Source organism: Sciurus carolinensis, chromosome 8, assembly GCF_902686445.1.
Source record: "Sciurus carolinensis chromosome 8, mSciCar1.2, whole genome shotgun sequence".
NCBI classification, from domain to species: Eukaryota; Metazoa; Chordata; class Mammalia; order Rodentia; family Sciuridae; genus Sciurus; species Sciurus carolinensis.
The window spans coordinates 122,474,786-122,495,997 of record NC_062220.1 but is presented as its reverse complement, the minus strand read 5'-3'; the positions used below and the strand labels follow the sequence as shown (position 1 = coordinate 122,495,997).

General features: G+C 42.3%; 1 protein-coding gene across 5 annotated transcripts in view; it reads left to right on the top strand.

The window, feature by feature from the left end:
* Dgcr2 (DiGeorge syndrome critical region gene 2) overlaps positions 1-21,212 on the top strand; it is a 92,819-nt gene that overhangs the window by 57,970 nt on the left and 13,637 nt on the right. For 3 of the 5 annotated variants that reach the window (XM_047560867.1, XM_047560865.1, XM_047560863.1), the window contains 4 exons: positions 468-593; positions 3,442-3,661; positions 5,974-6,050; positions 13,067-13,243. In XM_047560867.1, coding sequence (XP_047416823.1) covers positions 468-593; positions 3,442-3,661; positions 5,974-6,050; positions 13,067-13,243 — 600 coding nt within the window. The remainder of the gene's footprint in view (positions 1-467; positions 594-3,441; positions 3,662-5,973; positions 6,051-13,066; positions 13,244-21,212) is intronic. The other 2 variants (XM_047560866.1, XM_047560864.1) reach the window with 1 other exon arrangement.

Below are 21,212 nucleotides of genomic sequence, written 5' to 3'. Positions count from 1 at the left end.
CCCTCTTCTTCAGCTTCCTGTTCACAACTTCTAGCCATACATCAAGGCTTGCTGCACACCATGCTTGTACCAGGTGCTAAGGAGCCAAATACAAACATCATGAGGCCTTGGCAGCCTTAAAGGACCCGCTCAAGGCTGGTTAGAGGTGGCTCAGCCAGTGATGAGCAATATGGAAGAGGGTCATATACAGTGGGTCCCCGCTTCACACTAACATGGGGAGGAACATGAGAGACCTCATATCACAATAATGATTAAAAAAAGAAGAGAGTGTTTAATTGATGTGAATTGGCAATGATTTCTAGAGTTCTAAAGAAAACTGAAATAAATGGACTCTGCTACCACACTTTTCCAGCCCTAAGGAGTCAGAACTGAGCTGATGTTCAGCTTGCTGCTGTACGGAGAACCATCATGGCTGCACCCTCACTGCTGCACGTGTGGGACTCATAGCACATTTCTTTTGCTTTCAGAAGTAACTGGGGAGACACATCCTTACCATGGGAAGGAGTCTGTGGATCCGCGGCCAGGACGGGCCAGAGGAGGTGACCCCACACACTTCCATGCGGTGAATGTGGCACAGCCTGTCCGCTTCAGCAGTAAGTTGCAGACCTGCCCTGACTTTGTCACCCACAGACATACAGCCTATCTCAGTAGTACAGCCTAAGACTCAGCTCCTGGCTCTCCCAGTTCCATTCTGCTGGGAGATATGAGGGTGTTGGGGAGGCTATTAAAGACAGTCAGGGGGCATGAATGAGGCTGCATGGTTACCTCCCCAAGGTTACCCAACTCTAGACTTGGCACACATGCTCTGTTAGTTAGGCTACATGTTTTCATAGCATGACTGCCTTCAGGGCTGGGTGGCATTAGCCCTGGGAAATCCCATATTTGTATCATTCCCTTTATAGGAAGAGAAACAGGCTCTGAGAAAGTAGGTACAACTGGTGACCTAGGAAGGCTTTACTTCGGGGTTTTTTTGTTTTTGTTTTTGTTTTTTTAATAATAGTTATTTTGGTGTCCCAGCTACTTGGGTGACTGAGACAAGAAGATCTCAAGTTGAGCTCGGGTGTTTGAGCCAGCCTAGGCAGCATAGTGAGGCTCCATCTCAAAAACTAAATAAAGGGGCTGGGGAGATAGCTCAGTCGGTAGAGTGCTTGCCTTGTAAGCACAAGGCCCTGGGTTTGATCCCCAGCACTGAAAAAAAAAAAAAAAAAAAAAAAAAAAAACTAAATAAATAAAATAATTATTTAATGAATTGCAAGTGACATGAAAATTTTAAGGTGACTTAACAAGGTTAAAGATTGTGGAGAAGAAAGGTATAGTTGAAATATGCCCCATTGTGAGCAGACATTTTCTGGTGATTGTGCACTTAGGTACGATGAGCAGCCCCAGTTGGGGTAGGAAGATTTGTCTGCTGCAGACCTGGTCTGCTCGTTTGTGTTAACATAGCCCATAGACTCAGTGCTTGGGAACACCTGAGAGGCAACTGATAGCCCCTTGTGCTGGCTGCCCAGAGTCCTAGGCTGGAACACTGAGGTACAGTGGCTCTGCCAAGCCCCACACTGTCAGTGATGAGGCAGTCCTGAAAAGTCACCCACACTGTAGGGCCCCCAGCACTCCTTGAACCCCCAGCCCCTCATGGAGTCAGTTCTTTGTCTGATCAGGATTGAACAAGCAGTAGGAAATGTGGGCCAGTCTTCCTCTGAGCCCTGACACTGTACCCATTTTTACCACATTAAGTGCAAACCCTTCCATTGAAAGGTGTTGCACATACTGGGTGAATGAGGAAACAAGCTCTGAGAGGCCAGCCTATCCAGGGTTACATATTTGGAAGGGGCATCTACAGGAATTAGCCTCATGGGTCCTGATGCTCAGCTCTATGCTCTGTTACCTATTTTTTTTAGCAGTAATAGTTCTCCCTAGGCAATAGTTCCACAAAGTTCAACACATAAAAAAGACAAGTCAATAAAAAGGAATTCTTTCTCTCTTGCCCTCAACCAACTGAATTCCCTTTGAACCCCTTCCCACATGGGAAGCCCAGCCTTGCTGCTAACTCTTAAGCTGCTTAGCCTCTCCATGCCTTGGGGTCCTCATCTCTAACATGGAAATGAGCAGAACCATCCCCCTGGAGTGTGGTCAGTCTGAAAACTTTGGCATGGGCACATAGGAAATTCACAGTAAATGCCATCCGATTGTTGCGCTTGGTAGTCATGTGCTATACACACTGCAAGGCCTGGTGGAGGGCAGGTGGTGTTATCCAGGTTGCTGTGCCTTGCATACAGTGCTATGGTCGTGCCTCAGGGGCCAGAGCCACCATATTGTTCCTCTCATCTCAGTGCCATTGTTAGTGAGTCACACACACACACACACACATACACCGTAAATACAAATAATGAGGTACAAAAAAAGTTTCACTGGTGCCACTGGATATAAACGGCTTTTTTTTTTTTTTTTTTTTTTTTAAGCTGTAGATGAACAGAACACCTTTATTTTATTTATTTATTTTTATGTGGTGCTGAGGATCCAACCCAGCGCCTAATGTGTGGTAGGTGAGCGCTGTACCACTGAGCCACAACCCCAGCCCCTATGTAAATGTATTTTAAAATCACTTTTTTAAAAAAAAAAACAACTGGCTTTGCTAAAAATTATTACTCTTCAGTGTACTAATAGGAGATATACCAAAATTATAAAACAAACCATTGATACTAGCTCTGGGAAACTGTAAAGTATTAAGCCTTCCCATGTCCAAGGGTTAGGTTGACAGGCTGGTGAAGTAGGATGCTGACCAGTCTCAGGGAGATAGAGCTCTGGCTGGTTCCTAGGCTTCATCAGCTGTAGCATAGCCCCAACCTCTTTTCTCATCTGTGGGTGGCAGAGGTTGGTCCTACAATGTCTTGGCCCCTACAACTCTGATCTGAGATGCTATTTTAGGGGAATGTTTCCCAGCACCCTACTGAAAATGCCCATGTTAACAGAAAAGGAGGACTGGGGACTCAACTCAGGAAGCTGCTTACTGGCAACAGAAGCTTGGACAGCTGGTCATCAGGGAAGCAAGGGCCAGGCAGGGAGGGATTCTCCCTGCTTGCTCTGAGCAGGACCTCACAGACTATGTAGGGAGTTTTGTTTTCTTGTTAATCAGAATTAGTGAAATCTGTTTTACAGAAATTAATTCAGCAGACCTTACTTACTACCAAGTAAATTAAAAGATCTTATAGAAATGGGAGAAATCACTGAATATACTTGCATTATAGGGTGAATTATATCTTCAGAAAATTAGAGCATTTTACAAGGTGTATGATCTTAGAAGCAGAAACTCGTCCTCTAGAATCTATTTCCCCTTTTCTCTAAGGTGATTTCTGATGTGTGCCTGTCCTCATGCAGCACATATAATTTTAAATTTGGAGTCAGGATCCTAATTTGGGGAACAACTCCCCTTCTGTCCTTCATGTTTCCTAGGGAAGTGCCCAACAGGGTGGCACCACTATGAAGGCACGGCCAGCTGCTACCGTGTCTACCTGAGTGGGGAGAACTACTGGGATGCTGCGCAGACTTGCCAGCGTGTGAACGGCTCACTTGCCACCTTCTCCACTGACCAGGAACTGCGCTTCATCCTGGCTCAGGAATGGGACCAGCCCGAGCGGAGCTTTGGTTGGAAGGACCAGCGCAAGTGAGTCCTGGGGAATTGGAGTCCTATGAGGGCTGAGCATATGGCCAACAGCCAGCTTATGGGGAAGGCAGATCCCTACCAACTGGAAGCAGATAGAGATTTAGGGGCTTACATATGTGCATCAACATGGGGTTGGAGGCTCATGGAGGAGATAGGGGAGGACTGGGATCCGTTGCCACCTTGTAGGACTGTGGGCTAACCTTTTCATTGGTCCCCCTCTGTGGGTACAATAGCATTTGTTGAGTGTAGCCATGGATTGCTTTTTTCTATCCTGAGGGACTGCTTGGTGTGGGGCTTTGTGGTCTGGTGTGAAGGTGCACAGGTGAGCAAAGAGTTTCTTTGAGGCAGTAAGCCATACTGGCTCTGCTCAGTGATTTCAGTGGGCTTACTCATACATGCTTGAGTGTGAAAGTAGACTCACTGGGCACATGTCAGGATTTGAACCCAGGCAGTTTGCTCAGAACCTAGCTCTTGGCCTCCATGCTCTGTGCATCGAAGAAAAAATGAAAATGAGCACTACACGTCTGCATACCCAGTATTTCAAGGTGAGAGGTTTGTTTAGGGAACAGGAGTACACTGAGGCTTGCAAGGTGCCACCTCTGGAAGATGCGTCATGCCGTACTGCTAAGGGTGAGGGGGAGAAAATGGCTATCCTTTTTTCGAACCGTGGGGTTCAAAAGATAGCCATTGCTCTCTTTTAGTCACCTGTTGCCTTCCTACAGTGGACAACTGCTACACCACTATGAGAGCATGATGATCTGAGTCAGGTGGACAGAGGGCCTTAATTTCAAGACTGAAGCTCAGGTTCAGCTCCATAGTTGGGTCCTGTGTGATGCTGGCAGATTGCAAGATCAAGTTGTTTCTCCTTTTGCAGCAGCAAAGTGAGAAAAATAACAGGTTGTTTTATCAAACCCATAAGGAAATACCTAGTGGAAAAACAAGAAGTCATAAGTCAACCGGTGGGGAAGGCCTGTATCCCATGGCTGCCAGTGTATGCACAGCACAGATTAAGGGCAGAGCAGTACCACTACACTGTATCAAGTAGACCCGCTGATGGATTTCACCAGCGCTAGGACAGGGGAAGCTGTGGTGCTGGGCTGTGTGCAGTGTGCTAGTCAGAGTTCTTGGGAACACATTACAGGACTGGGGAGGGCTGGCTGTGAGCGAAAGCCATGTACATGTCTTTTTAACCAACTTGGTAGTGTTCATTCACAGGTCTGTTTCTTTTGAAGAATAAAATCTGTCATAAACTGTTCCTGTTCTGTGGTTTTAACATAGTCATACAATTGTATTCCCTGGGCTTTATGTCTGCTAAGAATAAGGTTTTTCTGTCTTAAAATGAGAAAGCTTTATGGGGTCAGCTACTAAGAACAAGCTTGGTCTGGGTGTGGTGGCACATGCCTGTAATCTCAATTGCTCAGGAGGCTGAGGCAGAAGGATTACAAATTCTAGTCCTGGGCAACCAATGGAGACTGTCTCAAAATAAAAAGGGATGGGGATATAACTCAGTGGTAAAGCACTTGCTAGCATGGGCTAGACTCTGGGTTTGATCCCTAGTACCTTAAAAAAAAAAAAAAAACACCAAAAATAAGCAGGGTTGGCAGGAATTACCTAAGGTTAAATTTTTTTCCTGACCTGTGAATTTACTGTTTAGAATTTTAATATATTTTATTAAAACTAAGAGTTAAAACTTGAATCACTCATGTTAAAATTCAATTTTTTGGAGATCAACTTAACTATTAAAACACATACAAAGTTATCCTGAAATATTAGCAACTCAGGAGGCTGAGGCAGGAGGATCACAGATCAGAGAAGGCCTCAGCAACTATTTGAGGCCCTAAACAAGTTGGTGAGACCCTATCTCAAAAAAAAAAAAAAAAAAAAAAAATGGTGGACTGGAGCTCAGTGGTAGAGCACTTCCCTAGTATGAGTGAGGCACTGGGTTTGATCTTCCGCACCACATAAAAAATAAATATATTTTAAAATATATATATATATATATATATTGTGTATGTGTAATAAAAATAAATAATAAATGAAAAAGTCCTGGGGATTTGGCTCAGTAGTTGAGCACCCTGGGGTTCAGTCCCTGCTACCTGAATAAATAAATACACACACATACACTCAAAAACACACACACAGAGTTCTGGAGGTATAGTTCAGGGGGAGAGCACTTGCCTAGCATGCATAAGGTTCAAAATTTGATCCCCAACACCATAAAAATAAGTAAAAATAAGTTAATATATAAATACAGATATAGTCATCGATGGCCGCTTTCCTCCTTGTGCTCAGATCTGTTTCCATCCCCTCAGGCTATGGGTTGGCTATCAGTATGTCATCACTGGCCGGAACCGCTCCTTAGAAGGTCGCTGGGAGGTAGCATTCAAAGGTAAGTCTTTCTGGTTATTTGTGTTTGAAATTGGTAGGAATCATCCTGACTCAGAATATTGCTGGGCCTCCTGTCCTTCCTTCCATACTTTCCTCAAGTGGTGACTGGTCTACAGGAGTGCCTGGTAAAAGTAAATGGAGAGGAGGGGGGCCCAGATTGTAGGGAGGGTATTTGGGGTCTAGTGTGCAGCCCTTTGATCAGGACCCATGAGGCTTCTCTGAAATCCATTGTTTTTTCTCACTGTGACCAGATTTCTAGACTTCCTGTCTTCCCTTTGAAGTTAAGGGCCTTGACTGGGGAGAGTAGGTGGAAGGTTGATCAGTGGGTACCAAGTTCCAGTGAATAGGAGTAAGAAGTTCTGATATGCTGTTGCACAGTAACATAGCAATAATGGATTATACATTTTGAAAAAACTACAAGAAAGGACTTTGAATGTTTTTACCACAAAGAAATGATAAATGTTTGAGGAGGTAGATATGTTTAACTTCACTTAATATGTATTGAAACATCACATGGTATTGCATTAGTAAGCATAATTTTCATGTTTTATTTATCAGCTGAAATTAATTAATAAAAAAGAGAGCTAGAGATGTAGCTCAGTGGTAGAGTGCTTTCCTAGCATGCACAAAGCCCTGGGTTCAATCCCCAGCACCACAAAATATGAAAATAAAAAATAAAGTTAAGTACTTTAGAGCATATAAATGAGTATACAAAGTGGGCCACTGACACATACAATCCATAGAGGAAAAGACAAGCTTTCTAAGACAGAGAAAGTTCAGAATTAGAATCTAAAACTTGAAGAAAACTATCAGATTGTGTGTGTGTGTGTGTGTGTGTGTGTGTGTGTGTGTGTGTGTGTGTATGTGTTGTTGTTGTTATTTCAAAAGTTTTATACCTGTTGCTTGGAAATACTGAGGAACAGGAAAGAAATAGCTGCTGTATATAGCTAAACACCTATCCCTGATTCATCCCTCCCCTCATGCCTTATTGCCTAGTATTGACGGTCCTTCCCCAGCACCCTTGTTGTACCCTGTCTACTTGCACCTAAACCATACTCTTCCACCCTGTCCGTCATCAGGCCTCACCTGTTGGGCTGTTCCTTAGGTCTCTGGCTTGAGCTCAGGTCTGGGTTCTTTTTCCTTCGACACATCCCAGTCCTGCTATTGATGTCTTCAGTGTCTCTTTAGAAAGACAAGTGAGGAATTGTGGGCCCTGGGACAGGGTTAAGAAGGGTCAGTCCACCAAGCAGCTGGCTTCCCTTAAGAGAAGCAGGACTCCATATAGGTAGGGTATACCTGGCACCTGGGGCTGGGCAAGGAACAAAGGTGGAGTCTGCAAGGCCCAGCAGAGAGGACAAAACCCACTAGCCCCTGCTCCTACTGAGTGCATTTTTCCATTCTTGTGTCCTCTGATTCCTTACTGAAATCACCCCTTGCATTTGCATTCCCAGGCTGTGTGTGTGTGTTGCTTAGGTTTCCCACAGGAATAGTTGGCAAATAGATGGATTTTGGGTTTCTAGGCTCCAAAGTAACAGTGTGCTTTGTAGAGGATCAATCTGCTAGTAGTTTTTCACCTGCTCTTGTCACAGCTGTTGTGAAGGTGCATTTTTGAAACTGAAGTCCAGACCAGCCTTCAGGACAATGTCAATACTCATGAGCATGGTTGTCTTCTGAGTAATGATACTTAAAGAGAGAAGGCATCTGTGTGGCATGGCAGCATGTCTGAGTTGGGGGACTGGGACCTTCATCCCTGTCATTCTGGCAAGGGCCCCAGGTAGACTGTAATGACCATGCTCATCTCATGGGTCTGTTGGGGCCTGAGGAGAGTGAACCTAAAATGTAGAAAAAGATTTAATGTATGCTTCAACACTGGCAGCTATGGTTGGCATAAAGCCCCCTGTTTGTGCAGCTGATTGGGAATTGACCCACAGCAAGGATGGGGCTCTTGTGCAGCGCATGTGAGCATCCAGCAGCTCTGCGTGGACATAACATGCTATTGACTATAGATTTGGGGATTCCATTAGTAGATTAAGTAGTGGTCACCAAATACGTAGTTAAAAGAAGATTCTTCTGCTCCAAGACGACTGGCCTGGGTGCTTGTCATGGTTCATTATTATGAGTTGCTCTGGAGTCAGAGGAATTAAACATAAAACCAAAAGCAGCTCTTGATGGCATCCTGAAACAGGAGGGACCTTACAAAAACTTCCTGGTGACAGAGAAATTTGTAAACTTAATAGTGGATATTGACTCGCTATTCGTTTTCTTAGGTATATAGTAGTACTGTGGATGTTTGATTTTATATGTGCACCTATATGCAGTAGCCAGCTGCCACAATGTCTGTAGAGGTGGGGTCTCCACAGTGTGGGGGAATGAACAGCAGGATGCTGCTCAGCATTGAAGTTACTCAGGAAGATGCAGTCCTTCTGCCTAAGAATATTTTTTAAATTCCCACATGAAAAGCTCTTAAGATTTCTGATGAGAAACTGGCAAACAGTAAGAACATGGCCATACCAGCCCTCTCCTGCTTCCAGAGTAGCTCTTTCGTCAGCTGTTCTTTGCCAGTTGGGCTATGATATAAAACAGAGGGAATCTGTTTTGTCCTAGAAGTTGGCCCAAAGAAAAGGATTCAACAAAACAGTAAGAGGGCTGGGGTTGTAACTCAGTGGTAGAGTGCTTGCTCATCATGTGTGAGGCCCTGAGTTTAATACTCAACACCATGTAAAAATAAATAAAATAAAGGTATAAAATGAGAAGTGGATTTAAATCTTTGTCATTAATAATGACTGGTTCCCTAAGAATGTACTACATCTAAGACTCTTAGCTAATGATAGTAGGAAGGACCCACAGTAAGATGTTTTAAAATGTCTATTTTTTTCTACATTTTATACAAACTTTTTCCTTTTGTGTGTGTGGAGAGGGTTGAGCTTTTTTGTTTATGGTACTAGGAATTGACCCCAGAAGCACTTTACCATTGAGCTTCACCCCCAGCCCTTTTTATTTATTTTTAATATGTTTTTTGTAGCTATAAATTAACAGAATGCCTTTATTTTATTTGTTTATTTTTATGTGGTGCTAAGGATCAAACTCAGTGCCTCACACATGCTAGGCAAGTGCTCTACCACTGAGCTACAGCCCCAGCCCCCTTTTTATTTTTTTATTTTGAAACAGGGTCTTGCTTAGTTGTTGGACTTGAACTTGCAATTCTCCTGCCTCAGCCTCCCAAGTAGCTGGAATCACAGGTGTGTACCACTTGTATCCACCTGTGTGTTTTGTAACCTATTCTATATTGGCGCATGGTATGTGCGTATTACACATATACATATTTATGAAACATCTGTGTTCACATCTATCCTCTCCCACCCCCCCATACACACACTTTAGGTTTGAAGCTTATTCCTGTTGGACTCCTGAGGGCCTTGGGGGTTTCACTACCTTACCATGCTCTGTGTCATGCCTACATAAGCCCATGTGTTCCCATAGCCTAAGGACCTTGGGAAGGTTCTAAGACCTGCAGGTTTGGCAGCACTGGGCCTTGGAGTACCCTGGAGACTGAGAGTTTTTGCCACCAGCAGACACAGGCCCATCATTTTTACAATGTGTACAGAAAGTATGAAAAAAATGCAGATCGTTGTTGTCTAGAGAGAACCATCTACGTATTCTCATGTCATTCACAGGCCCTCTCATCATTATTTGTTGCTTCAGTTTCTGGTTATTCATGCTCGATTTCTATATTATTTTATCTTATTTATTTATTTATTTGGGTACTGGGGATTGAACCCAGGGACACTTTACCACTGAGCTATATCCCCAACCCTTTTTATTTTTAATTTTGAGTCAGTTGTGTAAGGCCTTTCTAAATTTGAACTTGTGATCCTCCTGCCTCAGCCTCCTGAGTCACTGGGATTACAGGCGATGCACCATCACACCTGGCTTGATATTTATTTTAAAGTGCAGAAGTGGAAATACATTTTATAATGTATTCATGTAGTGAAGATTTGTTCAGTTTCTCAGGTCCTCACTTCCAAGATGACCAAAGAAGGAAGATTTGTGCCAAAACGGGACACAGCCATATGCAGCCTATTCATTGCATGAACTGCACCTGGTTCTTGCCCAAGGACAAGGCCATTAAGTAGTAGTTCATCATTCAAAACATTGTAGAGGCCACAGCTGCCAGGGATGTTTCCGAAGCGAGTACATGCTTCCCAAGCTCTATGTGAAATTACATTAGCCTTGTAAGTTGTGCTATTCATAGCAAGGTGGTCAGAAATTAATCTTTTGAAGAAGCCCAGAGGGATCATACCCCACACTGGTTTAAGACCTCCTGGTGCTACCCTATGACCTCCACCAAAGCCTATTTAAGGAGCTGGATCCTTTAGGAGTGAAGAAAATGGTTTAGGTTTGAAGCTTATTCTTTTCAGACTCCTGAGCGGTTTGGGGGGAAAAATAAAATGGGAATTATAATTTAAAAACAAAAAACTACAGTGTTTGTTCAAATCAGACATGATTGTGCACACCTGTAATCCCAGCATGCCTGGGCAACTAATGGAGACCCTGTCTCAATGTAAAATACGAAGGACTCAGATGTAGTGGGGCACCCCTGGGTTCAAGCTCCAGTACCACCAAAAAATAAATAAGTATCCACTCATTTACTCAGTACCTTTGCCTTCATGTCCCCCCCCCCATCCCCCTTTATGTCTGAGCATACACACATACTGCTGGAGCTTACTCATATCACAGATTGACTGACATTTGGAAGTGCATATAACCTAGAATGACGTCTTTTCAGATGTGATTGGTGTTCATCTTCTCTGTCTTGGTGCTGTACCCAGTTAAGGACATGACTGTAGTAGGATCCAAATAGTGAGGTCAACAAACAGAGCTTTGGTGGGCACTGGCAGCAAATTGGCAGTGCCCACCATCCCAACCTTAGTTGCACAAATCATGTGACTTAGAGCAAGTACCTCTTCCCTTTGCCATTCTCCGTTTGGGATGGACAGAGTTACTCACATGATCATTCCATAGATAGCACCTTTAATTGCGGTCTTTAGCAGTTTCCATGGGCAGACATGCTATACGTGTGTGATGCTGTCCTTGACATGGATGTGTCACTCTATCTTTCACCTACAGGTGACTTGGTGGGACCTAGGCCCAGAGTCTTCAGGAACCCTGACTGAGTTACCTTCTAGCTTGACTCTACCCTGAGGGGTTACTTATGACCTTGGTTTGAGGGTTGCCATTGTGTATCATAGTTGTGCCCAGGAGTTCTGGACTGACACCCAGCCTCAATTTGAAGACTTGTTTTTTGGTTTTTGGTTTTTTTGTTTTGTTTTGTGTTTTGGGTTTTGTGGGGGTTTTTTTGTTTGTTTTGGTTTTTTTGGGGTACTTGGAATTGAACCCATAGGTGCTTAACCTCTGAGTCACATCCCCAGCCTTTTTTTTTTTAATATTTTTTCTTTTGAGATGGGGTCTAGCTAAGTTCCTGAGATTGATCTTGAACTTGTGATCCTCCTTCCTCAGCCTCCCAATCTTCTGGGATTATAAGCATGCGCCACCATCCAGAAGACTTGTTTTTTAAGGGTAGGGAGGAACCTGTTTGTTTTTCAGACTATGGAACAAGAACCAAATAGTGAAGAAAGCAGTATTTTAAAGGGAAGGGCTGCCCAGGTGAAAGCACCCCTTCAGGAAGCAGGGAGCCTAGAGGAAAGCCAAGTGTCAGTGCACAGCATACTGGTGATGGCTTCTGTTCTCAGTAGTGGGGATGAGCCCTCCAGGTGGTGTGGAAAAACATCTCCAAGAAACCAGTCTAGTCCTTTCTCCTCCCTTGAATCTGTCTCATAAAAATGAGACAGCCAGGACTGGAGCTTGGATGTCCCTGAAAGTGGGGAGCAACTTTAGTGGTGGCTGTGCCAGCCAGCCAGGGACAGTTCTTGTGGGTCTCAGTGCTTCCAGAAAGCCAGTCTCCCTTTCCTTGCCAGGGAGCCATGGGTCCATGTGCTACAGCATAAAGCTGCCACCAGCTACATTAGCTCCTTGCAAACCAAGCTCCATGTTTAGTGCTGGGAGGAAACAGTTCAGAAAGGTTTGGGTGGAAATATCTATTCTGTGAAAGGGGTAAATTGCATTGCCATCTTAGTGAACAAGAGCTTTGAGTGTTCCATTGTGATTCTGCTTTTTGGAAAAGGTTGCTTTTGTATTTCCAGTGATCTATGTCAGGTTAGGCAAGAGAAATCTTGGTGGCCCAATCTTGGAGGACTACACAAGGTAGAGAGCCAGAGAGGTTGGAAGTTAACAGCTCCTCTCCCAAAACACCTGAATCCCAGCCCTCAAGCAGTGAGGGTAGTGTGGTTTCTGATCACCTTTTCCCTAGTTTGGAAAGCAGGAGCTGAGTGAATTTGCGGAGTTCCTTCTGAGCTTGGAGAGGAACCCAAGGAGCCAGTACCTTCCAAGTGTTCACCTCAACCCGCTAATGGGGATGATATTAGTGCTGGTGAGTGTTAAGAGTTGACAAACCTGCCCAAACTGCCACTGTGCCTGTGAGGGGCAGTACAGATGCTTTTGAAATGCTCCATTTATTACCGGGTATTCTATAATAGGGGAGAACTTCCTCCTACCTGTTTTATTTCCCTAGCCATGTCCCCAGTTATTTGTTCATTTTGTCAGTATGAACTCCTGCATTTTGATTCAGTGAGTTAAAATCCATTGCTTCATCATTCATGCTCTGGTTCTAACTTTAAAAACCCCTGAAATCTCCATCCAGCACCTTTTCTCTGTGTAATACTTAACACTACCAGGGTTTGCTTGCTCTTTTGTTTGTTGCGACTCTGCTAAGCCCAGTGTCTGGAACTGATGTCTAAGAGGCTGGGGAAGTCACACAAAGACCTAGCACTAGCTCTTAGTGGTCCACAGTTTCTTTGATTGATGGTTCTGTTTGACTCCATGGATCCTTTGAGAAAACTGCATGTTCATCTGCTGACCTTAGTCGTCATGCCCAGCCTCACCTTTTATCTCCTCACACAGGCTCCTCAGAGGTGTTCCTGCCTCCAGATCCTATTTTCGCCTCGGCCATGTCTGAGAATGACAATGTGTTCTGCGCCCAGCTCCAGTGCTTCCACTTCCCCACACTGCGGCACCATGACCTCCACAGCTGGCACGCTGAGAGCTGCTATGAGAAGTCTTCTTTTCTGTGTAAAAGAAGTAAGTCCTTTGGAACCTACCTTCTAACAAAACCATCAGGGCCCTGGTCAGCTTCTAGTGAGCTCTAACTTTGCAGTGCTCAGAGATAGAAGCCACTGAGCTGCCTTTTTGTGACCTGGGCAGCTGTGGGAATCTCTGAGCTCCTAGTTCTCTAACCTTAGATAGGCACCATAATTCTTGCCATACTTGCTTCAGTATTGTTAAGAGATTAAATTGTTGGGAATGGTAACCCAGGGATTTGCCAGTTCCCTCGCACTTCTGGAGCATTCAATCCCTGTCTCCTCCCCCAGCTCTCTGTGGTTTCTTCTTTCTGTTTCTCTCTCTGCTTATTTGCACAACCCCCACTCCTCACCAGTCTGTAATGTCACAGATCTTTCCCTGACCCTCTACCAGCACACTTGCTGAAATTCCACATCAAGGTCCCTTCACACCTGTAGTTGGTATGGATGTATCAACCAATCTAAAACAGGATTCCCTGCCTCTCCCTGATCCTGTGCAATGGGGTTGAGGGGTTGTAATCAGCCTTGACAGCCTCTAACATAGGAGTCCAGTTCAGCTAATGATCTCAGCTCTGTTCATGTGAACTATCCCGGCCTTCCTGTTGATAAATAATTGATGAGAGTTTTACTTTCATCTGATCCTGTTTCTGGACTCCATTCTTACCCTTGGCTCTTTGTCAATCCTATGTCATTGCCATGCTGTCATCTTTACAGTAACTTTGTGATAAATCTTGATGGCCGACATTGCAACATCCTCTTCTTTGTTCTTGGTATTATGTTGCCTCTTCCATTCTTGACCTTCTTCTATTCTATATGGATTTTAGAGTGAGGTTTTTGTCATTTTGTTTTGTTTTGGGGAGTACTAGAGATTGAACCCAGGAATGCTGTACCACTGATATACATCTCCAGCCTCTTCTTTATTTTATTTTGATACAAGGTCTCAGTCAAGGTCTCAGTAAGTTGCCCAAATTTGGCCTCAAATTTGTGATCCTCCTGCCTCGGCCTTCTAATTTGCTGGGATTGTGCCACTCTACGTGGCTTATAAAGTCTTGTAGTGTATAGATTGTCTTAGACTTTCTTTTTTCCAGTACTGAGGATTGCACCCAGGAGTGCTTTACCACTGAACTGTATCTTACAACCATTTTAATTTTATTTTGAGGCAGGTTCATGCTGAGTTGCCCAGGCTGGCATTGAACTTCTTATCATCCTGCTTCAGCCTTCAGAGACATGTGCCATGGCATCCAGCTTGATTCTTTCTTATAGTTTTTGTCTCTGCTAAATTTCCCATCTGTTCTTAGTATTGTCTACCTTTTCCATTAGAACCTTTAATATATTAATCATAGTAGTTTTAAATTCCCCATCAATGTTTCCTTTATCTGTGTGATATCCTAGTCTGGTTTTAATTATTTCCTGTCTTCTACTACTTTTGGTGTTGTTCTGTTCTTCTTTTTCTGGGACTTTGAGATGTAATGTTAGGTCATTTAGTTGTTGACTTTTTTTTCGTTTCTTGAATGCACTCCATGCAATGAATTTTCCTCTTAGTATGCTTTCATAGTGTCCCACAGATTTTGATGTTGTATTGTCGTTCTCATTTACCTCTAAGAATTTTTTATCTCCTCCCTGATGTTTTCTATTACCCATGCTTCATTTAATAGCATATTATTTAGTCTCCAGGTGTTGGAGTAATTTTTTTTTTTTTTGGTCATTTATTTCTAATTTCATTCCCTTATGATCTGATAGAACACAGGGTCGTATCTCTATTTTTTTTTGCATTTACTAAGGGCTGCTTTGTGGCATATTTTCGAGAAGGTTCCATGTGCTGCTGAGAAGAAAGTATATTTGCTCGTTGATGGATGGAATATTCTATATATGTTTGTCAAGTCTAAGTTATTGATTGTGTTATTGAGTTCTGTGGTTTCTTTGTTTAGTTTTTGTTTGGAAGATCTATCCAGTGGTGACAGTGGTGTGTTAAAGTCACCCAGAATTATTGCGTTGTGGTCTGTTTGATTCCTGGAATTGAGATGGATTTGTTTGATGTACATGAATGCACAGTTGTTTGGGGCATAAATATTTACAATTATTATGTCTTCCTGATTTATGGTTCCCTTAAGCAGTATGAAATGTCCTTCTTTTTTTTTTTTTTTTTATGTTTTTAGTTGTAGATGGACACAATACCTTTATTTTATTTTTTCATTTTTTATATGGTGCTGAGAATTGAACCCAGTGCCTCACTCATGCTAAGCAATCACTCTACCACTGAGCCAAATCCCCAGCCCTGAAATGTCCTTCTTTAGCCCTTCTGACTAACTTTGACTTGAATTCCACTTTATCTGAAATAAGAATGGAAACCCCTGCTTTTTTACTGAATCCATGTGCATGGTAGGTTTTTTTCTATCCTTTCACCTTTAGTCTATGGATGTCCTTATCTATGAGATGAGTCTCTTGAAGGTAGCAGATTATTGGGTCTTTCTTTTTAATTCAATCTGCCAGTCTGTGTCTTTTGATTGATGAGTTTAGGCGTTAACGTTCAGGGTTATTATTGAGATATGATTTGATTTCCAGTCATTTGGGCTTATTTTTAGTTTTTAACTTGACTTGGTTTCTCCTTTGTTTGGTTTTCCTTTAAGTAGTTCCTCCCTTTGCTGACCTACATTGTTGTTTTTCATTTCCTCCTCATGGAATATTTTGCTGAGACTGTTCTGTAGCGCAGGCTTTCTATTTATAAATTCTTTTAACTTTTGTTTATCATGGAAGGATTTTATTTCATCTTCAAATCTGAAGGTTAGTTTTGCTGGGTATAGGATTCTTGGTTGGTAACCATGTTCTTTCAAAGCTTGAAATATGTTGTTTCAGGTCCTTCTAGCTTTTAGGATCTAAGCTGAGAAATCTGCTGATATCTGTATTGGTTTCCCCCTGTATGTAATCTGATGCTTTTCTCTCGCAGCTTTCAAAATCCTATCTTTGTATGTTAGGCATTTTCATTATAATGTGTCTTGGTGTGGATCTGTTGTGATTTTGTGCATTTGGTGTTCCATAAACCTCTTGTATTTGATTTTCCATTTCATTCTTCAGGTTTGGGAAATTTTCTGATATTATTTCATTGAATAGGTTGTTCATTCCTTTGGTTTGTATCTCTGTGCCTTCCTCAGTCCTGATAATTCTTCAATTTGGTCTTTTCATGATGTCCCATAGTTCTTGGACTTTCCATTCATGATTTCTTACCATCTTCTCTGTTTGGGCAACTTTAATTTCAAGATCAAATATTTTGTCTTCATTGTCTGAGGTTCTGTCTTCCAGGTGATCTTGTGTGTTGGTGATGCTTTCTGTTGAGTGTTTAATTTGGTTTATTGTTTCCTTCATTTCAAGGATTTCCGTTTGGTTTTTTTTTGAAAGTCTCTATGTCTTTGTTGAAATGATCTTTTCCTTCCTGCAGTTGCTCTTTCAACTGCTTATTGGAGTGACCATTCATTGCCTACATTTGCTCTCTTATCCTTTGCTTCATGAATCATTTTAATTATGTATATTCTGAACTCCCTTTTTAACATTTCTTCTACCATGCTGTCACTGGATTCTATTAATATAGAATCTAGTTTTGTTTGGATCATTTTCTTCCTGTGTTTTTTCATGTTGTTTACATATCTTCCCCTCTAGCAGTGCAGATCTGGGGTATTGCAGTTTCCCCCCTAGTTTCCAAAACCTTTTCTTTAAGGGGAGATCAACATTAGCAGTGCCCAGTACAGACAATATGCAGCCCTAAACCAAATAGCCCCTATGAAGACATTAACAATATTGTCATAATAAACAGAGTGAGTTCAACTATTATCTACAATATAACAAATAGTTTTGCAATAAGGTCTGTAGTTTCTAATGGAGGACAAAGAGGATGGGGAGGGATGTAGGATGTAGCTGTTCATGGGATAAGAAAAGAGAATATAGAAGTTCTAGATCATAGAAAGAGTGAAACTATAATCAAAAGAAGTTGGTTAGCATGAGAAAAGGGAGAAAGAGACTCTGAGGAAGCAGGTAAACAAAAGGAAAATAGAGCGAGAAAAGTAAAGAAATAAAAACTTAAAAATTTTCAAAAAGGAGAAAAAAAAAATCTACATTATAACAGTCATATAGTATTCAAACCTCCCAGTCTTTAGTAGCCCGATATATGAGAAGTCCCTGACAATGAGCTTCCAGTCTCCAGCAGGCATCTAAGGATGGGATTTGCCCCACCTAAAGATGGGAGCTTCCGGGCTGGGGATATAGCTCAGTTGGTAGAGTGCTTGCCTCGCAAGCACAAGGCTCTGGGTTCAATCCCCAGTACCACAAAAAAAAAAAAAAAAAAAAAAAAGTTGGGAGCTTCTGCTTCCAGGATTTTCCAAGATGGCCATTCTGGCTTCCAAATGTGTTGGCAAATGGGGAGCTGCAGCTCGGGGTGTGGGCATGATGGGCTGGTAGTTCTGGAGGTAGGGTGTGCTCGGTCTGGTTGAGTGATCTTTGAAACGGGGCTCAGTCAGTCTGGCCAGGGGTCCTACAGGTCCTGGCTGTTGTTTCAAAATGGAGGCAGCCACGTGTTACCAAACCTGCAGGTACTATGACAGTGGACTTTCAGGCAACAACAGCAACTGGCAATCCATGGCCGTCTGGTCGTTCTGCTGGCTACCGGTGGACGATCAGCGGGTGAACCTCAGGCGGTGGGTGATGGGTAGGTAAAAGGCAGGTGATGGGCAGGCAAGAGGCAGGCAAATGGCAGATGATAGGCACCAGTCAGTGAGCAATCTGCATTCAAAAAGTAGTTGATATGTTGGCAGACCACAGGTGATCACAGTGAACAAATGGGGTAAACAGCAGGGGATTGATAAGCAGCAAAAACTGCCTCACCGAGAAACAGATATCCTCTGCTTGAAACCTGAGTTATGGAGTGACAAGGAACATGGCCTCCCTCTAGTCCTCCATCTTGGATCTCCTTAGTCTGGTTTTGTTGTTTTGTCTGAAGCGTGGTACTTTTTTCCTAGAATTGTCATTAAAAGCTAGACATTTGTGCAGGACATTAGAGACTGAGATCAGTAGTTTTGGTGCTAACCTTTCCTTTCATGAGGCCTTTAGTGTGGGGGAGGTCTTTAGTACAGTGAGAAAGTATTAGAAAGTGTTAATCTTGAGGTCAGGGGGCTGGACTGTGCATGAGTTTGTTAGAACTGTGGTTATCCTCAGTGCACCCCAGCCTTCATATTTGCCTCTTTGTATTTGTCTTTTTTCTCTGGGCTGCCCCTCAAAGAACCTACTTATTGGAATTCTCCCAGCAGTAGATAATTAAGACTGATTCAAGACTTCTTAGTGTGCCTTGTAGCAGGGTTTGGAAGACAGAGGGACTGATATTCTGATTATGCCTTTAGCAGACCCAGTGCTCCGGGTCTCCAGGGTATGGCTTTCACCAGTGCTTCTCCCGCTCCTCCAGCTGGAGTTGGATCCAGCACTGGGGCTTTCATCAGTGCTCTAAAGACTCCATGTGTGCTCTGATTGGAGGTGGACTGACAAAGAGGTAGGGCAGTTTAGGGGGTTTGTTTGGGGAACATGTTTGACTTTTTCTTCTGGGATATTCTGAGTTGGAAGTACAGAATAGGGAAGTTGTGATCACTAACCAGATCCTGATTGCCACAGGCTGATTACCGCAAAGATGGTGGGTGAGTTATTTGGTCATGTATGGCCTGGCCATTGTCAGGTATTATATTTTGAGGCTGAAATGTTCAATAAATGAAACATACAGTATCTAACCTTTTGGGGTTGGCTTCCCTATCACCACCACTACTCATAATTTCCTGCAGAGTTATCCAAATTATTATTTATGTCCATGGTTTGTTTATTTTTATTGCTGAGTAGCATTTATTTACCTTTTGAAGGACTTGTGGGCTGATCCCAAGGTTGTTTTTTTTTTTTTAATCTTTATATGTGTGTGTGTGTGTGTGTGTGTGTTTGTGTATACACATTTATACACATATATATTTTTTAGTTGTCTATAGACCTTTTTTTTTTTTAATATGGGGTGCTGAGAATAGAACTCGGTGCCTCACACATGCTAGGCAAGTAATCTACCACTGAGCCACAACCCCAGCCCCAGATCCGCAGTTTTTTATTCATTTGTTTGTTTGGACACTGGGTATTGAACCCAGGGGCGCTTAACCACTGAGCCACATCCCCAGCCCTTTTTGTATTTTACTTAGAGACAAGGACTCCCTAAGTTGCTGAGGCTGGCTCTGAACTCACAATCCTCCTGTCTCAGCCTCTCAAGCTGCTGGGATTACAGGCATTCCCCACTATGCCTGGATGATCCCCAGTTTTTGACCATTGGAAGAAAAGCTGCTCTGAACATATGCATACGGGTAATATTCAGGTATAACCTCAGGATTACAATTGCTGGGTTGAATTTTTTGGCGCTGGGAATTGAACCTAGGGGCACTTAACTGCTAAACCATATCTCCAGTCCTTTTTATTTAAGATATGGTCAGCTGAGGCTGACATTGAACTTTTGATCCTCCTGCCTCGGCCTCCTGAGTTTCTGGGATTGCAGGGCACATACCACCATGCCTGGCTTATGTTTAGTTTTTTAAGAAACCAGCACTCTTTTCCAAAGTGACTGTACCAAGAATGTATATGTCTATGTATTCCACCAGGAATGTATGAATAGCTCAGTTTTTCCACATTCTCACCAGTAATTGTTATTTTTACTGTATTTTTCATTTTGCTTATTCTGGTAGGTATGTTGTACTATCTCCTTGTGGATTTAATTTGCATTTTTCTCAGGCTAATGAGAGATTTGCACCCTTTCATGTGCTTACATGCTATAGACATTTTTTTTTTTTTTTGGTGAATTTTTTTTAAACTGTTGAGTTTTGAGATTTTGTCAGATATGTGACTTGCAAACATTTTCTGTTTAGTTTGTCATTGTCTTCTTCATATAGGCTTTCATGAAACAAAAGTATTATTGTTGTTTTTCAAATCTGGGAATTGAACACAGGACTTGAATACACTAGGCAAGTGCTGGAACAAAAGTTTTCCATCTTGATAGAATCCATTTTATCAGTTTTTCCTTTTATGAATTTTTTTTTAGTTTTAAGTCTAATTGCTCTCTGCCTAGCCTATGTTCTGAAGAGTTTCTCCTATGTTTTTTTCTAAAATAGATTTGTAATTTTATGTTTTCCACATGTCTATGATCCATTTTGAGTTTATTAGGGCATAAAATTTGGGCCAAGGTTCCTTAATTCAGTATAGCTTTGCTCTCAGTATACCACCTTTGTGTGGATATTGACAAATATTCTGCCCATATTTCTGTGTATTGTAGACCCAACACTACATTATATATGTATTATTTCACACAACCGTTTTATTTATTTATTATTTCTATTTTAAAACAGTGCCAAAGATTGAACTCAGGCAAGTATTCTACCACTAAGTTATATCCCCAGCTCCCAACATTGCTTTTTAAATCAAAGGGAAAAAGAAACATGTACATTTTATACTGTAATTTATAATTATATAATTACCTTTACTGGTGCTCTTATTGTAGATTCAAATTCCTGCCTGGCAATCACTTACTTTTAGCTTGAAGAAGTTTAGAACTTCTTTGGTATTTATCACTGAGCTATATCCCCAGTCCTTTTTATTTTATTTTTTTATTTTGAGATGGTCTCACTGAGTTGCTGAGACTGATCTTCAACTTAGGGTTCTCCTGCCTTAGCATCCTCCGTAGCTGGGATTACAGGCATGTGCCACTCTGACCAACATCTTTGGGCAGGTCTGGAAGAAACAAACTGTTTTAGTCAGGGAAAGGCTTTACCTTGCCTTCATTGTTTGAAAAATACCCTTGCAATATATGGATTCTTCACTGACAGATTTAACCTTTGAACACTTTGAATATGTTATCCCACTACTTCTGGCCTTAGTTGTTTCTGCTAAGAAGTTGTTGATCTTATTTGGGTCCCCTTATA